Below are 24,985 nucleotides of genomic sequence, written 5' to 3' on the forward strand. Positions count from 1 at the left end.
TCGCCATACAGCACTGTAATTCCAGTCTTTGGCACTCTGTGTGTGTGCATCTACATTTCTCCTTTTTCTAAGGACGCCAGTTGTATTGGATTTGGGCCCATCTGAATGACCTCATTTTAACTTGATCATCTCCGTAAAGACCCTACCTCCAAATACGGTCAGTCTGAGATGTTTCATCATGACGTTTTTTGTTTTTTTTTAAATGTTATTTTTTTTAGACGGAGGAGAAGGGAGGGAGAAAGAGAAAGAAACATCGCTGTGTGAGAGATAGGTCGACTGGTTACCTCTCTCACGCCCCCAACTGGGGACCTGGCCCACAATCCAGACATGTGCCCTGACCGGGAATCGAACAGGTGACCTTTCGGTTTGCAGATCAGCACTCATTCCACTGAGCCACTCCAACCAGGGCTCATCATGACTTTTTTGGGGGGGCACAATTGAACCCCTAATAGTCTCTTTTAAAAATTCCCATGTTAAATTAATAGTAACTCTCAAATACCAAATCAGATCATTCACATCCTTGATTACATCAATTTAAAAAAATGTTTTTGTTGGAGTCAGGATCTAAACAAGATCTTTTCTACGCTGTTTAATCAATAGGTTCCCCCACCCCACGTTTTTGTGTGTGCAGAGTGTTTGTTGAAGTGTGTTTACATGCTGTGTAGAATGTTCCCCACTCTTAGTTTGCTGAGTTGCATTCACGTGTGATCCTATAGCATGTTCCTCTGACCCTTCTGGGACTAGGGTCAAACTCAAGTTCACTTTGTTTGGACGGGACAAGGTAATAGGTGGTCATGTGTTCCTCCATCAGGAGGTACACAATGTAATATAGTGTTTGTGCTGTGAAATGCCTTTGATCCTTGCTTAGAGCCATTACCGTGTGCTTGTGGGACGGTACTATTCTAATCATGCAAGGTCCACATTTATTAGGTTCAGTGCATTTGTAAAGAGGAACTTGTCCTTGTCGGTGATTTGATCACTAGAGGTAAAGTTTGAGACAGGAAACATGCTTGATTCTTTCCGTTTGTTTTCTGCCTTGTAAGTATGGGTGCCAGTCAGTTTCTGTGTGTGTCATTAGGAGCTCACAAATTTAAACATTTGGGTTTCAGAATTATTGGAATCATTCACACTGATACTTATATTATTCTAACCCATGAGCCCTTGGAACTTCTTCAAAACAGGGCTAATGTCCTGTTGACGTCACCTCAGTGGTTGGTAGCTTCCTTGATTTTGGGTTCAAGAAGTCACGGGTTTATCTTGTGTGTGTTCTGTTCTGGGGGCGGGAGTCAGCCCTTCCTCCAGGGAGCCTGGCTCCTTGGGAAACGGTGTTCAGAGACCACAGTGTGACCAGGCTTCTCTTGCAACCAAATCCATTAGCCTTTGCTTGCTTGTGTGTTTTCTCCGTAACAGGTATGCCCTCAGCTTCTCTCCCCGCGGGCTTGGGTGCGGCCGCTCTTCTGTGTTATTCTCGGACACGCGCTTCTCCGTTCCCCAGTGTGAACATTCCTCTGTTTGTTGACTCTTGTTTCTTGCTCTTGAAAATGCCACTCGTTTCTCCTTGCTCGTTTTGCTTCCTGCTCCTAAGTCAACATTCACTGAACTATCCGTTGAACTTAAGGTGTCTAAAACCAAATTTCTTTCCCTCTATAGTCATTGCTTTGTTTCCTCTGAATTTTCATATTGCCTAGGTCACATGGGCTTGGCCTTGAGGTCACCCTTGAGTATCCCTCTCCCTTTTGCCTTCTGGCCACAGGACACCCGGTGTCCTTAGGATTGATGTTCTCTCCTGTACCACCAGCCCGCAGGGGATTCAGCCACCAGTCAACCATTTCCAGGACTTTCTCCTGTGTAAACGGGGGAGGTGACAGGCAGGCACAACCACCCAAAGAGGGGTGACCACGGAGGGCTCCTGCTTGCTGTTCCCAGCTCGGAAACCATCTGCAGAAGTGCCGAGCGCTAACTGGAGATTCTGCATTAGTGCAGAGACATTAACTTGCTCTTACTTTCTTTCATGATCTGCAAATGAGTCTTCTAACTCTTCTAGTGAAAACAGCCGGTCATTTCTGTTTGAATTGTATTAAACTACCAACAGCCACAGACAGATTGTTTATGGTTATACAAAGAGAGGTCTTTGGTTTCAGCAGTGTTTACTCGCAGTCTTCGGCACAGCCGAGAAGAAGGAAGTGATAAATACATCTCTCATTTGTGTGGCAGCCAGAGCTTCTTCCGTGATTCCTACACTCTTTCAAGTTCAGCTTGGTGCTGAACTTGGTTCCACCTCACAAAACTGCCCCCCACCTCGGATGCAGGTGCAATGGTATGTCTCGGCTGCTCAATTTATTTCTACCTGGCTGACCACAAATTTGGGGGGTCCTGTAATGTCCTCCCTCAACCTGTTGATAATTCACTAGACTGGCTCTCAGAACTCAGGAAAGGGCTTTGCTTTGCTATTCCCAACTTATATAAGGGATACAACTCAGGTACAGCCAGACGGAAGAGACACTTAGGGTAAGGCATGGGCAAAGGAACCTAGAGCTTTCCAGCCCTCTCCAGGCACGCCATGTGATTCAGCTCTACAGACATGTTTGCAACGCAAACGAGAGACCCTTTCAAATTTAGGTGTTGTAAAAACCTTCGCTTCTTGCTCTTCTCCTGTTGCTTGCTACCTCTGATGTTAGTGAACCAGATGTTCAGGGTTAATGTGGGGGAAGGAGAAGTCCCCAGGCAGGGGTTTAGAGCAGTAAACCCACTGGGAATGGCAGGGCACTCTTAATTCTATTTCCAAGTGTAGCGTCAGCAACCAGAAAGCAGTGTGGCCTCAGTACTCAGAACACATTCCCCTTTTGTGTTTTTTGCATCGCTAAATGACCTACATTGTCTTATCCGAAACATAACCTTACTATTTAGAGTTTCTTCCCATGCAGGGATGAGAAAGGCTGCCGTTTTCTGGGGTCTCTTCCTAGATGTGTAGCGCACATTCCGTGACGTCCTCTCAGGATCCCTCGGTTATCAGTTGGCCCTTGTCTGGTGGACAAAAGGAAGTGTTCAGTAAGCACTGGGCGAAACAGAGAACGTAATGTGATGCAGTTCAGAACATGCCCAAACCCAGATAGAGATCTCTGTGTTCCCCCTGTGAGATTCCTTCTTGTCTGAGGTGGTTTTGTGTCACCCCTCCCCCGCGCACAAGTGGCTGTCAAACGGATTGAAATTAGTTTAGTAAGGTTGATGGCAATGAATTGATTTTTCAGACCTGTTTTTTTTTGTTTTAAACAAGGCCTTTATTTAATTGTCCATTTTCCCTTATTTGATGTGCTTATTATCGCATTCCTAGCTCTCATTTCCCTTTTTACTTGACTACTGTGCCTTCAAGTTTTAGATCAACTTTAATAGCATGGGATGGATTGGCCCTGGGGTGGATCGGCAGTCGCTTCTTCCAGGCAGCCCTATCTATAGGAAGGAAATAGTGCTTGTTTTGGGGCAGTCGGACCTAAAGCCCCCTTTCTTAGCCACCACCGTATGTAAACTATATGTCGTTCTGTCATCTCATGTGTAAAAATAAGGATGACCTCTAACATACCCTGCAAGTCTACTTATGATTTGAAACACCAGACTTTTGGGTTAGGGACTACACCTGACACCCGAGACCCAGAACCGACTCTGGGGTGAACTAGCTGGTTAATATTCACACAAACTGTTCAACTCCATAACACTTTTTTTTAAATAGTTCACTGCATTTTTCGTGGGGGGGTGGGTGGGGAAAGGCAGGGATGGGGGGCATAAGAAAATGGAATGTAAATTTCGTGTCCTAGGTCATTGACTGCTATTGAAGTGGAAATCACTATGTTTGTCTCATGAGGTTTTTTTTAAATGCTGTTGCTTTTGTTTCCTTTTCTGTTTGTGGTGGTTATATTTATTTATTTTTATTTTTGAAAGAAATAGAAATCTTTAAAGCCATGTCGGGCCCTTCACTAGCAGGGAACACATGTTTTAGAAAGCTGTCTTGCAGCTTTGCTACTTGTTTTAATGTTTTAAGTAGTTTAGGTGTTTTGGGTTAGACTTTCTGATAGTATTTTAGCTTAAAATTCAACTTCCTGTTTGGGGGGAGCTTAATTTCTTATTCTCTTTTGAAAGAAAAGCCTCAACCCTTGCCGCTGAAGAAATGAGTCACAAAGAAGTCAGGCGCACCGTTGAGCAGCGCTCCTTGTGGCTGTGCTGCAGGGCAGGCTGTGCCCCGGGATGCGGCCTCGTTAGGGTGGATTCATGCTCAGCCCTCCTGGGTTTGCACCCGTCATTCCCGCCACGTTCTCCTGTCTCAGCGAGTCTGCTGCGCACCTGAGCGTGTTCTGTGCCCTTCCGATATTCCGGTATTGGCGAACACTACTCGAAGTTGCCCGGCTGAACAAATATTTCTGATTTCAAATGATCTTCATGTTTTCCCGATAAAAGACACGACCTAATGAATTATGCTAGCTTCTTTCTTGCTTAACTAAAGATGGGCAAGTCTTTCATCGGACACAGCTTCGTTTTTGCATGCTAGGATTTTATCCTGACTGTTTGACTAACGTTTGTTTGATAAGAGGACCTTTGCTCACAGGCTTCCTTCTGCTACTAGAGACAGAGCTTTGTTGTAGACAATAGAGTGTTAGTTACTTTCTACGGACTGTGTCCACTTGGTGTGTCCTCTGTTACTGAGTAAGGGTCACCTCTGCCTAACAGTATATGAGGTGTATCCGGAAGGTATCCAGTCACGTAATGGGAAAAACAGACATTCACTGAAGAAGACATAAGAAGCATTGTACATAGGATACTGATGCCTCACTCCCCTTCAAAGTAGACCTCACACAATTGCCATCAGCTGCCCCGTTGTATTTTCCTGAATCTCATTGACAGTCTGAAATCTCTTCCCTTTCAAAGGTGACTTTAATTTTGGGAAAAGCCAGAAGTTACAGGGTGCCAAATCTGGTCTGTAGTGGGGCTGAGTCACCCGGGTGATTTGTTGTTTTTCCAAAATACTCTGTACAAGGTGTGATGCAGGTGTGGGTGCATTGTTGTGATGAAGCTGTCAATCACCAGTTGCCCATAGCTGTGGCCTTCCAGATCATGCAATAGTTTACATGGAGGAATGTTCAAGCTTAATGCAAAAATTGATACATATTCATTCCCTTACTTGCTCAATCAGTTTTTAAATTTATTATATTTTATTGATGATGATTTACTACAATTGTCCTGATTTTTTCCTTTTGCCCCCTTCTACCCAGTACCCCATATCCCCTCAGGCAGTCCACCCACCATTGTTCATGTCCATGGGTCATGCGTATAGGTTCTTTGGCTACTACATTTCCTATATTATACTTTATATCCCCATGGCTATTCTGAAACTACCTATTAGTTTCTTCTTATGTAGTCTTCTCACCTCTTTGCCCATTCCCCCACATTCCCCCACAGCCCCCTCCCATCTGAGAACCATGTGGTAACTTCTTTTTTCTTCCTACTTTTAAGAGTCTCTCTTTATTTCTAAACTTTGGCCTTTTAATTATGCGTCTTGAGTGGACCTCTTTGCACCTGTCATAATTGGGACTCTCTGTGCTTCCTAGACTTGCTTGTCTATTTCTTTCACCAATTTAGGGAAGTTTTCTTTCACTATTTTTGCAGATTTCCAGTTTCTTGTTCTTTTTCTTCTCCTTCTGGCATCCCTGTGATGCAAATGTTGGACCTCTTGAAGTTGTCCCAGAAGCTGCTTACACTATCCTCATTTTTTTGGATTCTCTTTTCTTCTTGTTCTGATTGGTTATTTTTTGCTTCCTTATGTTCCAAAGCATTGATTTGATTCTTGGCTTCATCTACTCTACTGTTGTTTCCCTCTAAATTGTTCTTTATTTCAACTAGTGTATCCTTCATTTCTGACTGGATCTTTTTTATACTGCTGAGGTCCTCACTAAATTCCTTGAGCATCCTTATAAACAGTGTTTTGAACTCTGCATCTGATAGATTGCTTCTCTCCATTTCATTTAGCTCCTTTTCTGAAGTTTAGATATGTTCTTTCATTTGGGCCATGTTTCTTCAACTCACTGGTGTCTACTGCTCCCACTGACTAGTACAGTGATGTCATCATTGTTCACACATGCACATTTCAGTCCACTCTCCTTGGTTGCCAGGTTACATCAATGTTGTACAAACCATTCTTGTTATATTAACAATGGCTATGCTTTTTCTGGACAGACCTTTTATTTTAGGATTTTAACTTTACTATTGATTATAAAAACAGGTATTAAAAGTATTGTTGATTTGCATGTTTAAAGATATATGTGGTGTCTAACTAAACTGTGTTGCCTGGCACTAACATGAAGGGCTGCACCAGTCAGGGCAATTAGTGGTAAGGGGACAGACACAGACTCTCTGTGGGGCAAGGGCTCTTCTGGAAGGTCACGCTGGTGGGCGAAAGACACCAGCTGAGATCGGATGACTGCAAGCTCTCCTTGGTCGTGGAAGCTGATGTGGGCTAACTCTATGCATGGTGATGAGATGCGTGGGGTGCCCACTGAGGAGCTGAGGAACTGAGTTATTCTCACTGTGAATGCCTGAGAGATTGACCATTGCCCTTCGTATAGCAACAAGTGTTGTCCATTTTAACTTTTTAAATTGCCCGTGTTTTGTATCTATTGTAGTGCTGTCACGCTATCATCCAGAGGTAACCAGCATTACTGGTTGATTTCTGTTACAGAGGGTGATAGTTCACTGTCCTTGGACTTTTCCTCCGAAATGGTTTTCCAGGGTTGTAGCACCGCTACCTGAGTCAGCTTTTTCTTAAGAGCCTTTGTGCCGCGGGACTCAGACACGTTCACTAAAAGTGCTGCCTTTCTCATCCGAGAGTTGGTCAGGCACGGGACCCTTCAGAGAGGAAGGGCCTGCTGGTTCTGCCTTCTTTCTGGCCGCATCTCCCATTCCGTGGGAGCTATTGGCTGTCAGTTTACAACCAAGCAGCAGCTGTGAGTGTAAAGGGGAGGAATCTGTTTTTTCACCACCCCCCCAAATAATTTCTGGACTCAAATACCTTCTCTTTGTCTTTTTTAGGGATTGCAAGGCTGTAAGGGTGTATAGCAGACCACGCCAGTGTTGTGCATTTTAATCTGAGTGCACTATATTTTATGTCACGAATTTCCCAGAATGTCAGTGAGATTGGGTTGTTCACTTTTTAACTTCATTTTCAGGTGTTTAGCAAGCAAGTGGTGGCCACAAGTGGTGGTTGATGAACATTCCCATTGAAAACCAGTAACATTCCTTCTCCTTGCCTCAATTTGCGACTCATCTTGATTTTTATTGCCCTGCCTTCTACGTGTTGTAATTTGTTCAGCCACAGTGTTTATTGGATTTGTTTATAGGCAACTGTCAGTGTGTATTTTTACCCACAGAAACGTTGTTTGTAATCTTTGGGATGAAACCTCTCCCTGTTGTCCCGCCTTGCTCGAGAGTCTAGGGAAGGCACCTGTAGCACCGAGATCAGTGTAACATAGTCCCCAGCTTTTAGCTTCATTTGGGGTTCGGTCCTGAAGAAGTTAAAAGTGAATCTGAATGGGGTTCCAGTGAAAGGTCAGAATGTCTGAGTGTCTTTAGAAGCCCATCACGGCTGTCACAGGTGTTCTGGCCCCCTCCCTCTCAAGGTGAGTGTCAAGGAGAGGCTCACCCTCCATATGTGGGTGACCTGTCTCCTATGTCGATAGCTGCATAATTACAATTGAGAAAAGGCAGCGACAATCTCAAGGTGAAGTTCTGAGAGTCTTGCGAGTTGCGTAACTGTTGCTTTGTACCCCATACACAGCACTTGAGGAAGGGGGGGTGGTAAGCGGTAAGGATGGCGGTGTGCTTACAGCATCTGTGTTCTCTCCAGCTGGCGTCTGAGGGATTGTGTTCATGGGGCAGAGTGGGATGTCCGGGAAAGGTTTCCCGCTAGTGGAATCTTCCAGCGAGCTACTCCTGAACCGGGCGTGGTGGTGTGCCTCAGTCTCATGGTGCTCTGCGCTTGCTTCATCTGCATCCCTCGTGTCCTGGTCAGGCAGGGGGCAGATCCACTCTCGTTTGGTGGGTATTTCAGTTAAGCTGCCCTTTTTTTTAAAGATTTTATTTATTTATTTTAGAGAGGGAAGGGAGGGAGAAAGAGAGAGAGAGAGAAACATCAATGTGCAGTTGCTGGGGGTAATGGCCTGCAACCCAGGCATGTGCCCTGGCTGGGAATAGAACCTGCGACACTTTGGTTCTAGCCCGTACTCAATCCATTGAGCTACACCAGCCAGGGCTGAGCTGCTTTTTTTCAAATGAAGCTACAGTTAAAGGAATGATATAACTGGCAACCCCATTCTAAGTAATGCAGGTTCATTGGATTAGACCTACATTCACATACACTCATGGACATGCATTTTTAAAGGACACTATTCAACCCAGTGCAGGGGCTCGGCCAAGACTGGGAGTTACCAGGGGTTGATAGAGTGTAGTAAGACCTAAAGTGTGTTCTATTTTAAAGGTGGTTACTAAAGAATTAGTTGGGAATGGATGAGAGATAAGGTGGGAGAGCAGTACATAATAATAGTCTTGAACCATATTAGATTGCATGGATCCCCCCCCACCCAAAACCCCTGGGAAATCCCAAGCATTTTGAATTCAAAATTCACATAGCATAGTAGATTTTTGTTGTATTCATGGCTGAACATTAATTTTGAAATAGCCTTTCTATATCTCTTCTTTTGAGTACATTACCAAATTATTAATCTTACAACTCATCTTAGATGTTGGCACTGAGATGCCCAGACCTCCCTCCAGTACAACCCCTGCGGCTAGGGTGTAGAGAGCTGGCTGCCGGCTGGGCTCTCAGATGCATCCGTGCAAGAGTTTGGTCCAGTTGTGAGCAGTCATAGAGACACGGAGTTGCAGTGTGGATGTGTGTTTTGAATTTGCCAAGTGGAAGCCACAAGCGCATACAGTTCCAAACTACTCAGGTGCCGGCAGTGGCGAGTTGCAGACAGGTCTCGGGGAATCTGCCACTGGAGAGGGAAGCAGTCCCTGGAGTAGTTTGAAGACTAGAAATCGAGGGGTTTTGTTTTGATTCTGCATCATCTTTAAAACCCCAGGTGAACTTGATGGGTGAGTACATAGTCTCTAAGAGGTGAACTTGCTGTTTTGTAGGCTTGATTTCCTAAAGTGTGCAGGTAACAAATTGTCTCCCTCTTGCTTGACTTTACCTTGACTATTGGTGGACCTTTGTTACCTTTTCACCCTTTAAAATTACTGGAGCACTCCCCATTCATCAGTAATCGGTGCTGTCCAACTTGGTGCTCAAATATTTCCTAAAACAGCACGAAGCGGGATCACGTAACAACCTGAGGGGTTAGGATCGGGGTGAAAAGCTTGCTAAATAAAATTCTGGACCAAGAGCTGTACTCAGGGGCTTAATCAGCAGTTGTTAAGTACAGCAAATACATGGCTGGGCTCCAAGTAACGCCTTGATCTTGGACACACACTGCCAGAGATGGAGAGCAGTGGGCGGGTTTGGGGAGGCGCTGGTTTGCCTTGTGGACCCTCCTGTCGTTTTGGGCACATACCTTTATATCCTGTTACTCCTCAACATCCTCCTTTCTGAAAACATCGAGCCCTCATCCACACCCCGGAGAGCCCACCGCGTGGAAATGTGCAGCACAGCGTTTGTTAGTGTGTTCGCAGGTTTAGGGACCATCACCACTGTCTAGTTCTGGCACGTTTTTATTGTTCCAAGAAGTAACCGAAGAGCCACTAACGGTCACTGACCTTCCTGTCTTCTGGCCTCTTCCCAGGCCCTGGCCACCACTGGTCTACTTTCTGTCTCTCTGGATTTACCTGTTCTGGACACTCCATAGAAAGGGACTTCTATCACACGTGGCCTCTTCATGTAGCATAATCTTTTCCAGGTGCACCCATATTGTAGTATGTACTTCCTTTCTTGTTATGGCCAGGTAATACTCCATTGTACAAATATGTCACATCGTTTACTCCTTCAGTGGTTCCGGGTATGTTATGACAGGGCTCCACAGACCCCAGTAGAATAACTAATGGATATCTGAAAGGGTAGTTCTTATGGGAACCATTCTTATCAATATTACTTTGGAATTTACCTCTTTCTTCTCCTCTAGCTGTTTTTATCTTATTTTTTAAAAGTAAATTTTTAACAGGAAAAGTGGGCAAAATGCCAACATCTGGGGTAGTTTGCCAGCACTTTGGGGGGCCACTTAATTTTGGATATTTTTCACCTCCTTTAGATAAGTTACTTCTTAACCAGTGCCTCTACCCAGAATGATGTTAGAATTGTAATCAGGCTTTTAAACTGTTGTCCTGTCTCTTCCTCTAGTTATTGGTAGCTGTTGAGACAAGTAATCCTGCATTTCTGCAAAAGGAATGTTCGTGAGTTATTGAAGCTGGGGTTAGGGGCTGAGGCCTAGGAGGAGGACTGGGCAGGCAGCCACCGCCTCCCAGCTCCCCGTCGTCCCCCCCCCCCCATGACCCGAGACCAGTGGGCTGTGGGGGAGGCCACACAAGGCTTAGTGTTCAGGGTTTGGGGGAAGTCCGTGACTCCGGGGCCCGAGGAGGAGATAGCACAGTGGTAGCTGGGGCTGTGGAGCTCCAGGTGGCAGTTAAAAAGAATAAGCTAGATGTGTGTTTACCAACACGGATTGGCCACCCAGATGATAGACGGGGAGAAAAGCAAGTTACTTAAAATTGGCCTCAGTTGATTCACCCACAAAATGGGGATACTAGTAATAGCCCTACTCTGAGGAGTAAATAAGAACGTGTATGTAAAATGTTTAGAACAGCAATTAACATTAGTTTTATAAAAATTAAAAGCTCAACAAAATATGTGTCTACTGTGGGTGTATCTGTGAATATATAAACATAACCACATACTTTTAAAAAAACTTGTTAAAATTTACACAATTATAACCCTGGCTGGCGTAGCTCAGTGGATTGAGCTCGGGCTGCGAACCAAAATGTCGCAGGTTCGATTCCCAATCAGGGTACATGCCTGGGTTGTGGGCCATGACCCCCAGCAACCACACATTGATGTTTCTCTCTCTCTTTTTCTCCCTCCCTTCCCTCTCTAAAAATAAATAAATAAAATCTTTTAAAACATTTACACAATTATAAGAATTCACCATTTTAAGTTGTGCAAGGCGGTGGGTCCTAGCATATCAAGGCGGTTGTACAGCCATCACCACCGATTCTAGAACATTGTCATCGCCCCCCGGAGAATCTCCCTACCTGCTAGTGCTTGCTCCCCTCTCTTTCCTCCCTCCGGCCCTGTAACCGCTAACCTGCTTCTCTCTCTGTGGGTTTTGCTTTCTGATAAATGGAATCCTACAATACATGAGCTTTTATGTCTGGCTTATTTCACTTAGGATGATGTTCTCGAGGTTCACCCACACTCTAGCACGTGTCAGTACATTTTTCCTTAGGGCCGAATAACATTCCATTGTGTGTATACACCACATTTTGCTTGCCCCGTTGGGCTGGTGGCTGTGAATCATGTTGCTGTGAACACAGGCGTTCAACGGCTTTTCCAAGCCCCTACTCTCAGCTCTTTTGTGTCCACACCGGAATGGGATCGTTGGATCCTCTGGTAACTCTGTTTTTAAGTTTTTGAGGAACCTGCCGTATTGTTTTCCATACAGGCTCCACTATTTTATATTTCTCCCAGGAATGGACGAGGCTTCTTACTTTTTCATATTCTTGCCAAGAATTATTATTTTCCTTTAAAAAATTATAGCCATTCTAGGGGGTATAAAGTGACATCTCCTTGTGGCCCTGACGTGCATTGCCTGAGTGACTAGTGACGGTGAGCATCTTTTCATGGGACACGCATGCTTCTGCAAACATCTGCCAACCGACAGTGGTGGGGGGAAGTAAACACTCTGGAAGCAGGTGGTCAGAAGGGGCCCTACGTTTATATTATTTGGGGAGTTTGTACAAATATTTCTGTCGGTGAAACATAAAACAAGTTACTGCTGGTCGATACCCTCATCTGACCGAGTTATAGGGAAATACAGCATTTAGCACTGGGAATGTGGGAGTCGATAAAGTCCTTTGCCCATCAGAGGATGATTGTGGTCTGCCCACAAAGTAAGGGTTGAGCTGGTTTCAGTTTGTATCATTATGTTGCAGTTTAATTGTATAAAGAAATGAGGCGACTTTATCCATCATGGGAGAAGAGTGTGGGCTCCGACACCGGGCAGCTTGGGTTTAACTTGTTTCCCCATCACGGGGCCACCTGTGCTGCCCTGTCCCAGCCCACGACATGGGAGGGCACCTCAGGGCAGTGTGTGGGTCCGTGAGTTCAAGCAGAGAGGCTGTTTCAGGCAGTGCTGCTGTGAGACAGCACCCGGATGTGTCTCCCATAGGCCATTACTCCAGTGTAGTGGACAGGGCAGAGTGCCGTTAGGTGACGAGCGGGTCACACAGACCTCCAGACTCTTGTTAGGGACTTGGGGTGCTCTCCCAGACACAAAGGGAAGCCCTTGCAGTTTGTAGTAGGGTGTGAGTCGATTAGCCCTGCTTTAAAAAATCAGCCTCGTCCAGCACTGTCCAGTACAAAGATAACTCGGGCCACTTATGCAATTTAAAATGTTCTAGTGGCCACATGAAAAAAAAAGTAAAAGAGAAAAGAGGTAAAAATTAGTTTTAATAATGTTTTGCTAAACCCAGTACAGCTAAAATGTTACAATCTTAACTTGTCATCAGTTTTTTAAAACTTTGTTTTTATGAAGTCTTCTAAGCATGGTATACATTTTATGCTAAAGCACGTTTCAGGTGCCCAGTAACCACATGTAGCCGGCGGCTGTCACGCCTGGGCCAGGCAAGCCTGGCTGTTAGAGAACGATCACTGGAAGCAGAGATGAACCTGGGGAGACCACTGGGGAGCGGGCTGCCTAGTCCGGAGGGAGGTGGTGGAGGCTGCGTCTGGTGGCGGCTGGAGAGAGAGCAGCTGTGCGCCCAGAGCGACGTGTCGGAGGTAGCGATATATGGGTGTTGTAGGAAGGAGCTTCAGGAAAACGAAGGTACAATTATTCGGGTCTAATGCAAGGTTTCTGACAAGTGTACACAGATCACTCGCAACACACCTGACAAGCAGCTGCATCACTGTGGTTCATACTCGCTGGTCTAGTGGGGGAGTGAAGATCATGAAGAGATTATAAAATGACATTGCTTTCGTTTCTAGGATTAGGGGAGCGCGGGCGCTATGGAAACCGGGTGCTTCACCCTCTCTTGAGGGTGTGCCTGGAGCGTAGGTGTGGGGAAGCATATAAAGATGTTGGGAGAGGTAGGCTCACCGGAACGCCGATGACTTCCTGCACCATGTGGCAGTGTGGACGATTTCCAGCGGCATCCTGGAGCCACTGAAGAGTAGTACCTTCTAGAAGGAGGAGAGTCACGGGGTGGTGGGCCGGCGGCAAGGATGCCAGCTGGACCCTTGGTTCAGGTAGTCTGGAGGTGATGGCACCTGCGCAGCTGTGTGCAGAATCAGTAACCAGCAGGTGGTTTATCTGGGGGGGGGGGGTGACTCCACATTCACGGGGGGCGGGGGGTGGATCGGCTGACACACAGCGCGTTTTGTTGGGGGGTGGAGGTGGGGCTGCCGAGGCAAAGGAATTCCCATTCTGTGTGAAGCACAGCCACAGGTTTTCCGCCACCTTCATGTTGGTGTTTTGTGTGTGCATAATTAGGCTGCTAGGCTGAAGAGGGGCAAGAAGAAGCTCATGTTGACAATGGGGATGGTTTCATGGGCATGGACATAATGGCAAAACTGGTAAAATTTTATGCAGTTTATTGTACTTCAATATTTAATACTTCAGAGGATAAAAAACCTAGATCATGAGGTAGTCTTAGTAATGCTAGTCATTTTTAAGTTTTATTGAGATACAATGCTCACACCACACAATTGCCCCATTGAAAGTATACAGTTCTGTGGTTTTAAGTGGCTCACAGATAGGTGCAAGCCCCACCATACTCAGTTTTACACCGTTTTTCATCCCCTCGAAAGAAATCTTTAGCTATTGCCCTTCCACTCTCCCCAGCCCCGTGCAGCCACTCGTAACAAGGGGGATCCAAAAATACCCATGTATTATCTCCTGGAGGGCTTCCCCCACTAGGTGGGTGTTCTAGGACCCCATCTGTACCAGTGTACCAGCGGGTGTTGTTGTGAGAGGCTGTGTTCAGCTCCAGTGAATATTTTTTGAAGACTCAACGCATTTGCCCGTTTCATAATGGTTGATTTACGAGCGTGCCTGCCCACACCACGCTGAGTGTTCAGTTTTTAACCAAAATCAGCATGACCCCCATACCCCACCCACCCTACTCACCTGACCTCACCCCAAGTGACTTCTTTTTGTTTGTTTCCCTGGATGAAAAAGTCCTCAAAGGGAAATGTTTTGCTGATGTGGAAGAAGTGAAACAAAAAACGGCAGAAGGACTGAAAGGCGTCACAATCAAGGAGTTAAAGAACTGTGTTGAGCAGTGGAAAAAAGTCTCAGTAGGTGTACTGCATTAAATGGAAAGTGCTTTGAAGGCCACTGAAGTTTAAATGTTTAAGAATAAAGTACATAATTTTTTTATAAGTAAACTTTATTTTTTGTCCCTCCCCCCCTTCCTGTCTCTAGAGTTCCCTGTTCTGGACATTTCGTATGAATGGAATCCTGCAATGTGGGGTCTTTTGTGACGGGCTTCTTTCACTTAATGTAATGTTTTCAAGGTTCGTCTGTGTTGTAGCACGTATCACTACTTCATTCCTTTTTATGGCCAAATAATTTTCCACTGTGCGGCTTTGCCACATTTTGTTTATCCATTCATCCGAGGATGGGCAGTTAGATTGTTTCTGCTTAAGGTTATTAGGAATGATCCGATTCTTTAACACGGTGTTAAGGAAAGTGATCATCTTTGCATTTAATCATGTGATTCTTTCTTTGCTATTTCTACTTTTGGATGAACTTTGGATAAGCTTTTTTTTTTTTTTAAGTGCTGAACATTTGAGACTTTTCCGTTCTGAATCTATAAAGAGGGGGATTCCACCAAGGCATTTCCTCTGAGCTTTAATTTGCTTTGGCAGCGCCTCTCCTTTCCAGTTGGAGTTTAGACTTACCTAAGCGTAGAGAAATGTTTTCTTTCCGGCTCGAGTAAAATAAATTCATTTTAGGAATGAGAGTTTTGGTTTATTAAGAGATTGCGGAAATGTTGGAAATGTGCAGTGCAAGTATTTCGGGTTTTGTTTTTACCATGAAAACAAGACTGTTAAAAAAAAACAAAAACATCTGTGGTTGAGATAGTGGCAGAAAGACTAGACGTTCTAGGAACTGAGAAGAGGCCGGAGCCGGGCGTGGGCGGGAGCCTGGCGTGGGCGGTCTGTGCACCGACAGCGGGAGCGCTTGTCTTATCTTTCTCGTTAGTGCGAGATGAGTCAGGGGGCGGGGCTTATCAAGAGTAGGTTGTTTTTACTTGGAGAGTTCAGCGGGGTGCAGTGGCTGGCACCGTTTGGTGGTCCTGCTTCACACAGCACGTTCAGACAGATGCCTTCCCAGGAGGTTGAAAGGAAAACCGGTTACTTAGCATTGCTCAGTCGCTTGGGGGTTGGAAACCCTTCCCGGATTTGTGAAACGGATGGGGCTATGGACAACCTTTCCCCCATCTCCCACTAGTCATCACCCCCAAAACGTGTGCATGGAACTTGGAGTGAACGCCGCTGAGACCCGTGGCAATCCATCCCTGGTGTGTAGGTAAAACCCCGTAGGTTGCCTGATGAGCGTGTCCTCAGCCAAGTGCCAAGGTTGATGCTGGGCCTATTTTTCTTTTCAGAACTATAGTTTGTTTTATACTTTCAAGTCAGGTTTGTCGAAATATAATTTACATAGAACAAATTCACCATTTTTAGTGCATAGGATTGTAGTTTCTAATTATTTTCCCAGAGATTTTTTACACACAGGATGGCTGGTAATCGGTAGCACTTTTATTACTTAGGAATAGAATGTTTGAGTCTACCAGCAATTTTGTTCTTTATGCAGTACATGCAGTGAAGATTTTATGGACATTTCCTCAATTTTTTAAGTTAAAAATTTTCTTGCGTTATTTATATGCTTGTGTTTATGTGTATATGTATATATTTACATATAAATGCATGTGTGTATTTGTGTGCATGTATAAAAATAAATGTGTATATCATTTATGTCTCTTTGTCAGCAGGCCTTTTGCAGAACATTAGTTTCATTAGAATTAGTTTTGCAGGTTTAGTCCACATGGCTTATAAATCATGGGTGTTGAACTTAAGTTCTCTATAGTAGCAAAAGTTAAGGACATATAAGCTCAGTTGCGTGGAGAGTAACGTATTTAATTACTGAACCAACTACTTTCAAGAAGAATTAAGAATGATGTTTATTTAAATTAACATATTAAATCGGCAGTTAGCCCCACCCTACTCACTAGCCACCCCACCTCCATGCCCCTCCACACCTCTGCCCCTCAAGATACCCAACTTCCTATAAAGCGGCTTTCATTTAAAAGTTACATTTTTTTTAGATTTTATTTATTTATTATTTTTTTTTAGAGAGGGAAGGGGAGGGAGATAGAGAGAGGCATCAATGTGCAGTTGCTGGGGGGTCATGGCCTGCAACCCAGGCGTGTACCCTGACTGGGAATCGAACCTGTGACACTTTGGTTCGCAGCCCACGCTCAATCCACTGAGCTACGCCAGCCAGGGCTAAAAGTTACATTTTAATGGTAGCTGCACCTCTCATGCAGCTTTAATTACTTCTGTGGGGAGGAGTTAAAATACCTTGTTCGAATTTTATTAGGCTACATATAAAACATTTTTGGTATTAAAAAAACTTTTGTTTCAAAAATATAAGTAGGTTGCTTGCTGTTTTAAAGATTTTGAGGCATTACATGTTGCCTCTTCAGATGTTGTTGTGAGAGGTTTCCTACTTTTTTTTTCCTTATAAAATGTCAGTGACCAACATTACACGCATGTCAGATTCACCTCTGAAATCATTAAGAGTACTGTTCGAATAAGCTACACTAAAATTTCCTCCTGAGAAAATTCACTTTTGAACTATCCAAATGTCCTTGTGTGCCTCTGCATTCTGGGTGCTGGGGACAATACAGTGAACAGAAAATTCCTGTTCACAGGGATTGCACATTCTGGTGTCCGAGCCGGACAAATGAAATTACACACATAGTCAGTTAAGTGCTCTGTATTAAAAATTACACTTTATGATTTAACAGTAGCTATAATTAGAAACAAAGATTAGTGTGCTTCTATTAATAGGTCCCACTCAAGGGAAATTCAACATATCAGATCTTCACTATGAAAAAAATGTAACTATTCCATTCACAAATAAGTGTTAATCTTATTTAAAATGAAAAAAAAATAAAAGCTTATTTCTAGACAAACCTTACTATATACTTCAAATTGGAATCAGTAGACAAAATAAAATCCTGAAATATACCACATAAGATAAATATTCTTTTAGAAGAAATTGCTTAAAGTTTAGTAAGAAATTACCATAAATATTTTAGTGTATTTCTTTTTAAAAATTATATTTTATTGATTATGCTATTACCATTGTCCTGATTTTTCTCCCTTTATCCCCCTCCACCCAGCACCCCCCACTCCCTCAGGCAATCACCCCACCTTTATTTGCATCCAAGGGTCTTGTCTGTGGGTCATGTGTATAAGTTCTTTGGCTACTTCCCTTCCTATACTGTACTTTACATCCCCATGGCTATTCTGTAACTACCTATTTGTACTTCTTAATCCCCTCTCCTCTCACTCATTCTCCCACACCCACCCTCCCCATCTTCTTCTTTAACCTTTGGCATTTGAATTATGATGCATCTAGAAATGGACCTCTTTGCATCATCTTGTTGGGGACTCTCTGTGCTTCTTGGGCTTGCATGACTATTTCCTTTACCAAATTAGGGAAGATTTTTTTTCATTTTTTCCAGATAGATTTCTAGTTTCGTGCTCTTTCCCTTCTTCTGGCACCCCTATGACATGAATGTTGGATTGCTTAAAGTTGTCCCAGAGGCTGCTTACACTAGCCTCATTTTCTTGGATTCTCTTTTCTTCTCGTTGTTTTGATTGGTTGTTTTTTTTTTCTTCCTTATGTTTCAAATCATTGATTTGATTCTCAGCTTCATCCACTCTACTGTTGTTTCCCTGTAAATTGTTCTATATTTCAATTAGTGTATCCTTTGTTTTTGACAGGATCTTTTTTATGCTGTTAAGGTCCTCACTAGGTTCCTTGAGCATCCTTATAACCAGTATTTAGAACTCTGCATCTGATAGATTGCTTATTTCCATTTTGTTTAGTTCTTTTTCTGGAGTTTTGATCTGTTCTTTCATTTGGGCCATGTTTCTTTGTCTCCTCAATTTGGCAGCCTCCCTGTGTTTGTGTCTATGCATTAGGTAGAGCTGCTCTGACTCCGTGTCTTTGTAGTGTGGCCTAATGCAGTTAGGTGTCCTATAGGGTCCGGTGGCACAGCCTCCCCTATCACCTGAGCAGGGTACTCAAGGTGCACCCTCTGTGTGGGCTGAGTACACCCTCCTCTTGTAGTTGAGACTTGGTTGCTGTTGGCAGATCAATGGGAGGGATTTACCCAGGCTAGTCAGCTGCAAGGGTTGGCTTTGACAACTGACCACCACCTCCACCCTTCATGGAGGATCAGCTATGCAGGGTCAGAGTGGTGGTGCTCTGAGGTGGTCTGTAGCTGTCCAGTGGGTGTGCTGGCCCTGTGGTTTCCTGGGTGGTTCAGGCCAAGATCAGCCCCCACCTGTGTTTTGCCTGGGGCCACTGTGCCTGAGCTATAAAGCAGTCTGAGATGGCTGCTACTTGTGCTGGGCTTGGAGATTTCCAGGCAAAGCCAAGCTGTGAACCTAGGCTGCTAGTGCCTGGTCTGGTGTTCACCGAGGCCAGCTGCTATGTTTTTGAGAGGATTTAGGAAGTTGTGATGGGTGAACCAAGGCTATTCATGGAAAAGCAGCTTGGGTGGGCCCATAAGTTGAGTGGGGCAGAGTCTCCGGGGATCTCCAAGGCAGGTCATTAGTGTTAGCTAGGTTGATGGAATCTTAGAACCAGTCTGCTGGTTCTGGGGGAGGAGGGGCAGCCCAGAAAAGTGACAATGGCCTCTGCTCCCCTTGATGTCAGACACCTCAGCCTCTCCCTGTACACCTACCACTGGTGCCCCTCAAGCCACCACCACATTGCCGGCGTCCAGAGGGAGTAAGTCTGAGTAGGTGAGTCCACGTGTGGGTTTGTTAAGAGGAACTGTTTGGGGATCCAGCAGTTTCTTCCACTGACTCAATCCCTGCTGGTTTTTGCATCCAGAAGTGTGGAGGCTTACCTTCTTGGCACTGGAACCCTGGGCTGGGGAGCCTGGTGTGGAGCTGGGACTCCTCGCTCCTGAGATAGCCCTCCTGAATTTTTATCTACCTTATATGGAAGTGGTACCAGCCTGTTCTGTATCTTCACCCCTCCTACCAGTCTGGATGGATGTGGTTTCTTTAGTTCGTAGTTGTCAGACTGCCATTCAACTGGATATCTGTCAGTTCTGAGTGATGGTTATTCTGTGTGTCAGTTGTCATTTTGTTGTGGTTGTGTGAAGAGGCGAGCCATGTGTGCCTACACCTCCATTTTGACAGGAAATCTGTGTATTTCTTAATGGTTTACTGTGTTCTGGGGGCAGCAAATATTCTCAAGGGACTGTCCTTTAATTTTTGCAATTAAATTAATGAAAAATTGGCTCACTATAAGTTAATAGAAACTTATTTTGTTTTACTGTTCAAGAAAAGTTTTTATGCTTCTAGTAAGCTAAGGACAGTTGGATTTGGTTTGTACTGATGAGGTGTACACCTGCAGTTTATAGTATAATAAAATGTAGTTACTGTTTTAACAGCTTCTCATTAGAATAACACACACAGTGTAGTATGTGGCTACAGGAAAGATGGTAAAAACAGTTTAAAATTGTTCATTTTGCAACCTATATAGATTTAGAAATGTTCACTTCTTTTTTTATACCTTTTACTGTCTATGTATTGATATTCTACTTAGCTTAGTCTTTAAAGACTCCAGGTAGAATATCCACAATGTTCTTTCTTCATTTTGCAAGCCTCCCTTGAGGGCAGTCTGTTCTGCTATACCCATTATAGCTATAAAAGGAAGTTCTTTGAAAAGCAACATCTTAAAGATGAAGCTTAACTTGGGTCCTTGTCTCGTGACTTTGTATACAAGGAGGAAGTGTGCCGATGTGTTGGTGTATGTATGGGAAATATATGCTTGCTTCTCCTGCAGCTCAAGAAGCAGGCAGTTGTGGCTTTGAACACTTTGCTGAGCTGTCTTACTTCTTGGTAATCCACAGGCCACGAGCTGGAAGTTGGGGATCTTGGGATAGGAGGGGAGACATGCCCACTCACTGGATGTTCCCCCTGGCGGTCTTCCCTCCCTATCAAAGCCCAAAACCCAGGACATTTTTTTTTTGGCTCTTTTTTCATCACAATTCTTTGTGATTTTCAAATTTATTTCTGCCCTTACTAATAACTTGGGAAACTGAAAATTTGTAATTTTCTCTCCCCCTCCTGATAGGTGCTGGATAGTTTACTAGTCCAGTATGGAGTGGTGGAAAGCTGTGAGCAAGGTACAAGTCTTCTCAATTGCTTTCAATTTTGTAAAAGGAGCAAAGTAAAAAGAAAACTAACTTTTTTTTCTCTCTTCCTTTTTCTCTCCCTCTAGTGAACACCGACTCAGAAACTGCCGTCGTAAATGTAACCTATTCCAGTAAGGACCAAGCTAGACAGTAAGCAGTTTGAAACTTTTTTTTATCTATTTACAAGAACTAGTTCAGTATAGTGCTTATATTTTGGGCTAGTGGATAGCAGAAATGAACTTCATTTTGCAATGTTAGACCCGGCAGATCTTTTAACATTTGAATGTATAAGAGTTTGCTTTGGTTAAAGTTTTATTACCTTTTCAATATGCCTTTAATGACAGTTATAGCTTGATGTAGTATGAAGCTGAATTACATCCTATTTGCAAAAAGCTGTGGACCTGGTTATCATCAAATTACACAATTTTGTTTTCTGTTGCTATGCTAAATTGCTGGTTTATCCAAAGTGGGTAAGTTGGCCATGTGTTAAGCTAACAACAGTGTTAAATGTTGTTTTCTTGCTCCCTGGTTTTTCCATTGATGACCATTGTCATTTAGGAGGGTACAGACATTGAATCATTGTAATTTGCTCTTAGACTAGTGGAAAAAATATATTCCAATGAAATGAGGAGGCACAACCTTACAGATCAAAAAATCTCCCTTAGGAAAAGACAATTCTCTAGGCTTGGGAATGACCTAATGAACTGATTGGGCGCTAGAGAGAGAAAATGAGGACCCCACCCTCAGCCCCACCCTGCCCCTGCCATACTGCTTTGACATACCTGCTCAGATTGCAAACACAGAGGAATGGCAGGCAAGGTGCCCGGCAGCACAGTGCTGAGGGTGAGCAGACCGTGGAGGGCTCGCCCCCAGGTACACTGCAGGCAGTTACAGCCCGTCTGCCCTCTGGGTGGGAAAGGGGAGAGGAGAGACCACGCTGGCTGACCCTGAGCCTGAAAGGGAGACAGTGAAATCAGCTGCAGGGTGGGAACTGGGCTAGTTTAATTTACCAAAGGCAGTGCCCAGGCCTGGAGGGACTATGAAAGGAGAGGCAGGGCTGGGAAGGAGACGGAAATTTGTATCACACAAATGGAACTTTATTTTTTTTAAGTTGGTGATATTTACATGGTTCAACATTTTAATGGTATTTTTCCTTCCAGTATTGTTCCCCAACTTTCTTGGAGATAACCATATGCAAGACAAATACATGTGTGTGTGTTTTTCCTCCTTTTTACACAAGTGATATCATAACTTTTGAGTACATAGAAATCTAGTTTTTAAAAGAATTTGATTGTATGGATATAGAATGAGTTAGTTCCAAATTGGGTGTTTACCTTATTTGAGTCTTGCAGTTATGAGCAGTGCTGTAGTGCAGCGAGTCTCGACGTTTTTCATCTCATGGCACACATAAACTAATTACTATAAGCCTATAGCACACCAAAAAATACATTTTTTGCTGACAAAAAAAATGTATAATTTTGATTCATTCACGCCTGATAGCTATCGTTGTGTTGGCTGTTGTCATTTTTTTACCTGATGGTCTACGGGAGAAGAGGTCAGCAACCCTCACAAGTGGCCAGGGGCTGCGTGTGTTGAAAGTTCTGGTGGCCCACCGGTCACACCAGTTGACGGTCACTGCTGTACCAACTCTCTTTGGCACATGCCCTTTTGCACGGGTGTGAGTGTAGCGGTAGCTTAAATTTCTGTGAGTAGATCTGCTGAATCAAGACACTTGTGCCTTTTTAATTTTATTAGATATTGACAAGCTATCTTTCATAAAATTTGAACTAGTTTAAGTTTCCGCCAACACCAGGGGGCTGTGCGTCTCTCCACACTCTCTCTAGCACGGGGCTCTGTCAAACCTGGCCGATCTCGTGGGTAAAAAGTAGTGTCTACTTCTGTCAGTTCCTTTTTTCCTAAAAATTGAGTGAGGCTTCTGAGATTCATTTGTAACAATATGAGACTTTACAGGTGTTTTAAACATATTCTATTTTTTCTTCTCTTTGTGTCGTTCACTCATTTTTAAAAAAAAAATAAGTTTATATGAGGTTTTTGGCCATCCTAGAAATTGTGGTATCAGTTGTAAAACTGATTTTTACTGACTTTATTCTTCAACCATATTGTGTAAGAGGGAAGAACGGACTGTCTCCACATTCTATACCCCAAGCAGGTTGGGGGGTGAGAGTGAGGGCAGTGAGAACACAGGGGCTCCACCTGGCTTACCTGCCTCAGTCTTTACGAAGGTCAACAGTAAATACTCCGTAGGGCCCGCTCTCTGTTTGATGGGAGATACAGGATAACATGGTACACACAAGGATATTGGGAGATCTTCAGAAGCCTGTCCTAGTTGTCTTGTTTGAAAACTTATGTGAGGGCAGCTAGGTAAGGGGGGAGAGGGGAAGTGCTTAGGTTAGCACTTATTTCACCTTATGGGAGAATGTATGTTAGAGACATGACCTACGTAGTCTTGAACTTGAGTAGGAACTGGTCGACAGCTTAGCAAACCCTCCATTCCAAGCATTGGGAGCACAAACACAGGAAGGTAGGCTGGTTACTCAAGGCAGAATTACTGCCGAAAAGAATTCTAACCTGACAGCAAACTGAATGTGGAGACGTTTTAGTTCTAAAAGTGTTGTTAGAGATTGACAGGGTTCTGTTGATCCCAAGGAGAGAGGAAACACCATTAGGAATTTGTAATTTGGTAATGAGGTAACCTAAACAGATAAATTGGGCATTTTTAAAAAATATTTTATTTATTTACTTTTAGAGAGAGGGGAAGGGAAAGAGAAAGGGAGAAAAACATCAGTTGGTTGCTTCTTGCATGCACCCCAACTGGGGACCAGGCCCACAGCCCAGGCAGGTGCCCGACTGGGAATTGAACAGGCGACCATCTGCTTTGCAGGACGACGCCCAGCCAACCGACCCACGCTGGCCAGAGCTAAATTGGGCACTTTATTGAGGGAAATAGTCCTCGTATCTCTTATTCTAATAGTCAGTTATCACTTAGTGAATAGCAGTTATTGACCGAAAGTTGCCAACGAATAAAGATAAAAATCCCCATCCACACGGATGCGCTTGCCAGTGGTGAAAGAGCATTTAGAGAGGGATCACCTGGTTTTAATTCCTGCCCAGGTTGAGTTTCCTTATAAGACTGTTGGGTTTTCTCTCTCTCAAAAATTCCAAAGATCAAAGGAAATTAGGAAATAATTCTAAGAAAGTTAATAGGATTAAAGAATGAAAAAGTCAGTCTTGTGGTACAGTGTTATGAAAATTTTCTGTGCAAGTTTTCTAATAAGTTTAAAAAAAAAGATGTGGAGTGCATTCTCGCTCGTGAGGAGAATTTTTTTTAAGGGGCACTGGATGGAGTGGAGAAAGCATGCATGGCCTCCGACCATAACCTTGACCTTTCTGGGCTTCAGTTTTCTCAGTTACAAAATGAAGGTCGACAAGAAACAAATATATTCAGTCACATAAGCGCATATTTTTAGAAAAACACTCATCAGATGGCCTGGCACGTAGACACTAAGGAACTAGTGGCCCTTGCCCACCCCCCTGGTTCTGGGCTGCTCGTGGAGCAGCGTGAAGTGGCTGGAGCTGGAGAGCGGGTCCCTCCGGCCTTGCCCACTGAGCCCTGCAAGCCTGTTCTCTGGGCCCCGCACAACTGTCTGCCGCCTGAACTCACGTGGCTAAGATTTTCCATGCCCTTTTCCTGGCAGCCCATTTGAAGTGCATCTCTTCAGATGACGAGGGCTGAGTTGGTATTTTCAGTTGACTTCTTTCCTTAGCATCTGTCACGTGGAGTCTGTGTGACTGGTGTGTGCTTGTGCAGGTGTGGGTGGAACGTGGGAGAGGATACGTTCCACCAGAGTCCGTTCCGTGGGAGGGACTGTCTGTGCCACCGCTCTTCTAGCTGTGACTCGGGTCAAGGTGATCTGCTTCAGTCCACACCCATCTGTAAAGTGGGAGTAATTACAGTTCTTAGCTCATGAGGCTGTTGAGAGAACCTAACATAGTGCTTCCAAAGCACTTACAATACCAAGCAAGAACTCCAAAGGTAGCAGCTATTATGCGTTTTCCAACATTCTTATTGCTGTTGGGGATACTCTCTTCTTGCTCGCCATGCTTCATTTCAGATAATGACTGGCCACGGATTCCCCGGAGTTAGGGACCTAGCTTAAAAGCTTTTGTGGTTGCCTCTTTTTGTTATTTAAAGCTCTATAAATTCCACTTTGAAGAAGATTGATTCTTCCATAAGGCTGGCCCTGAGACAATTTAACGTGGAAAT

General features: G+C 44.1%; 1 protein-coding gene across 2 annotated transcripts in view; it reads left to right on the forward strand.

Moving 5' to 3' along the window:
- Positions 1–24,985, forward strand: part of IGF2BP3 (insulin like growth factor 2 mRNA binding protein 3) — a 105,197-nt gene that overhangs the window by 50,667 nt on the left and 29,545 nt on the right. The window contains exons 1-3 of one of the 2 annotated variants that reach the window (XM_045828455.1): positions 20,296–20,404; positions 20,640–20,691; positions 20,787–20,850. In XM_045828455.1, coding sequence (XP_045684411.1) covers positions 20,303–20,404; positions 20,640–20,691; positions 20,787–20,850 — 218 coding nt within the window. In that variant the 5' untranslated portion in view covers positions 20,296–20,302. Of the gene's footprint in view, positions 1–20,295; positions 20,405–20,639; positions 20,692–20,786; positions 20,851–24,985 lie in introns of those variants that run through there. The other variant, XM_045828454.1, reaches the window with a different exon arrangement.

This window comes from Phyllostomus hastatus, unplaced genomic scaffold (genome assembly GCF_019186645.2).
Source record: "Phyllostomus hastatus isolate PE091 unplaced genomic scaffold, TTU_PhHast_1.1 phas_scaffold_78, whole genome shotgun sequence".
NCBI lineage: Eukaryota > Metazoa > Chordata > Mammalia > Chiroptera > Phyllostomidae > Phyllostomus > Phyllostomus hastatus.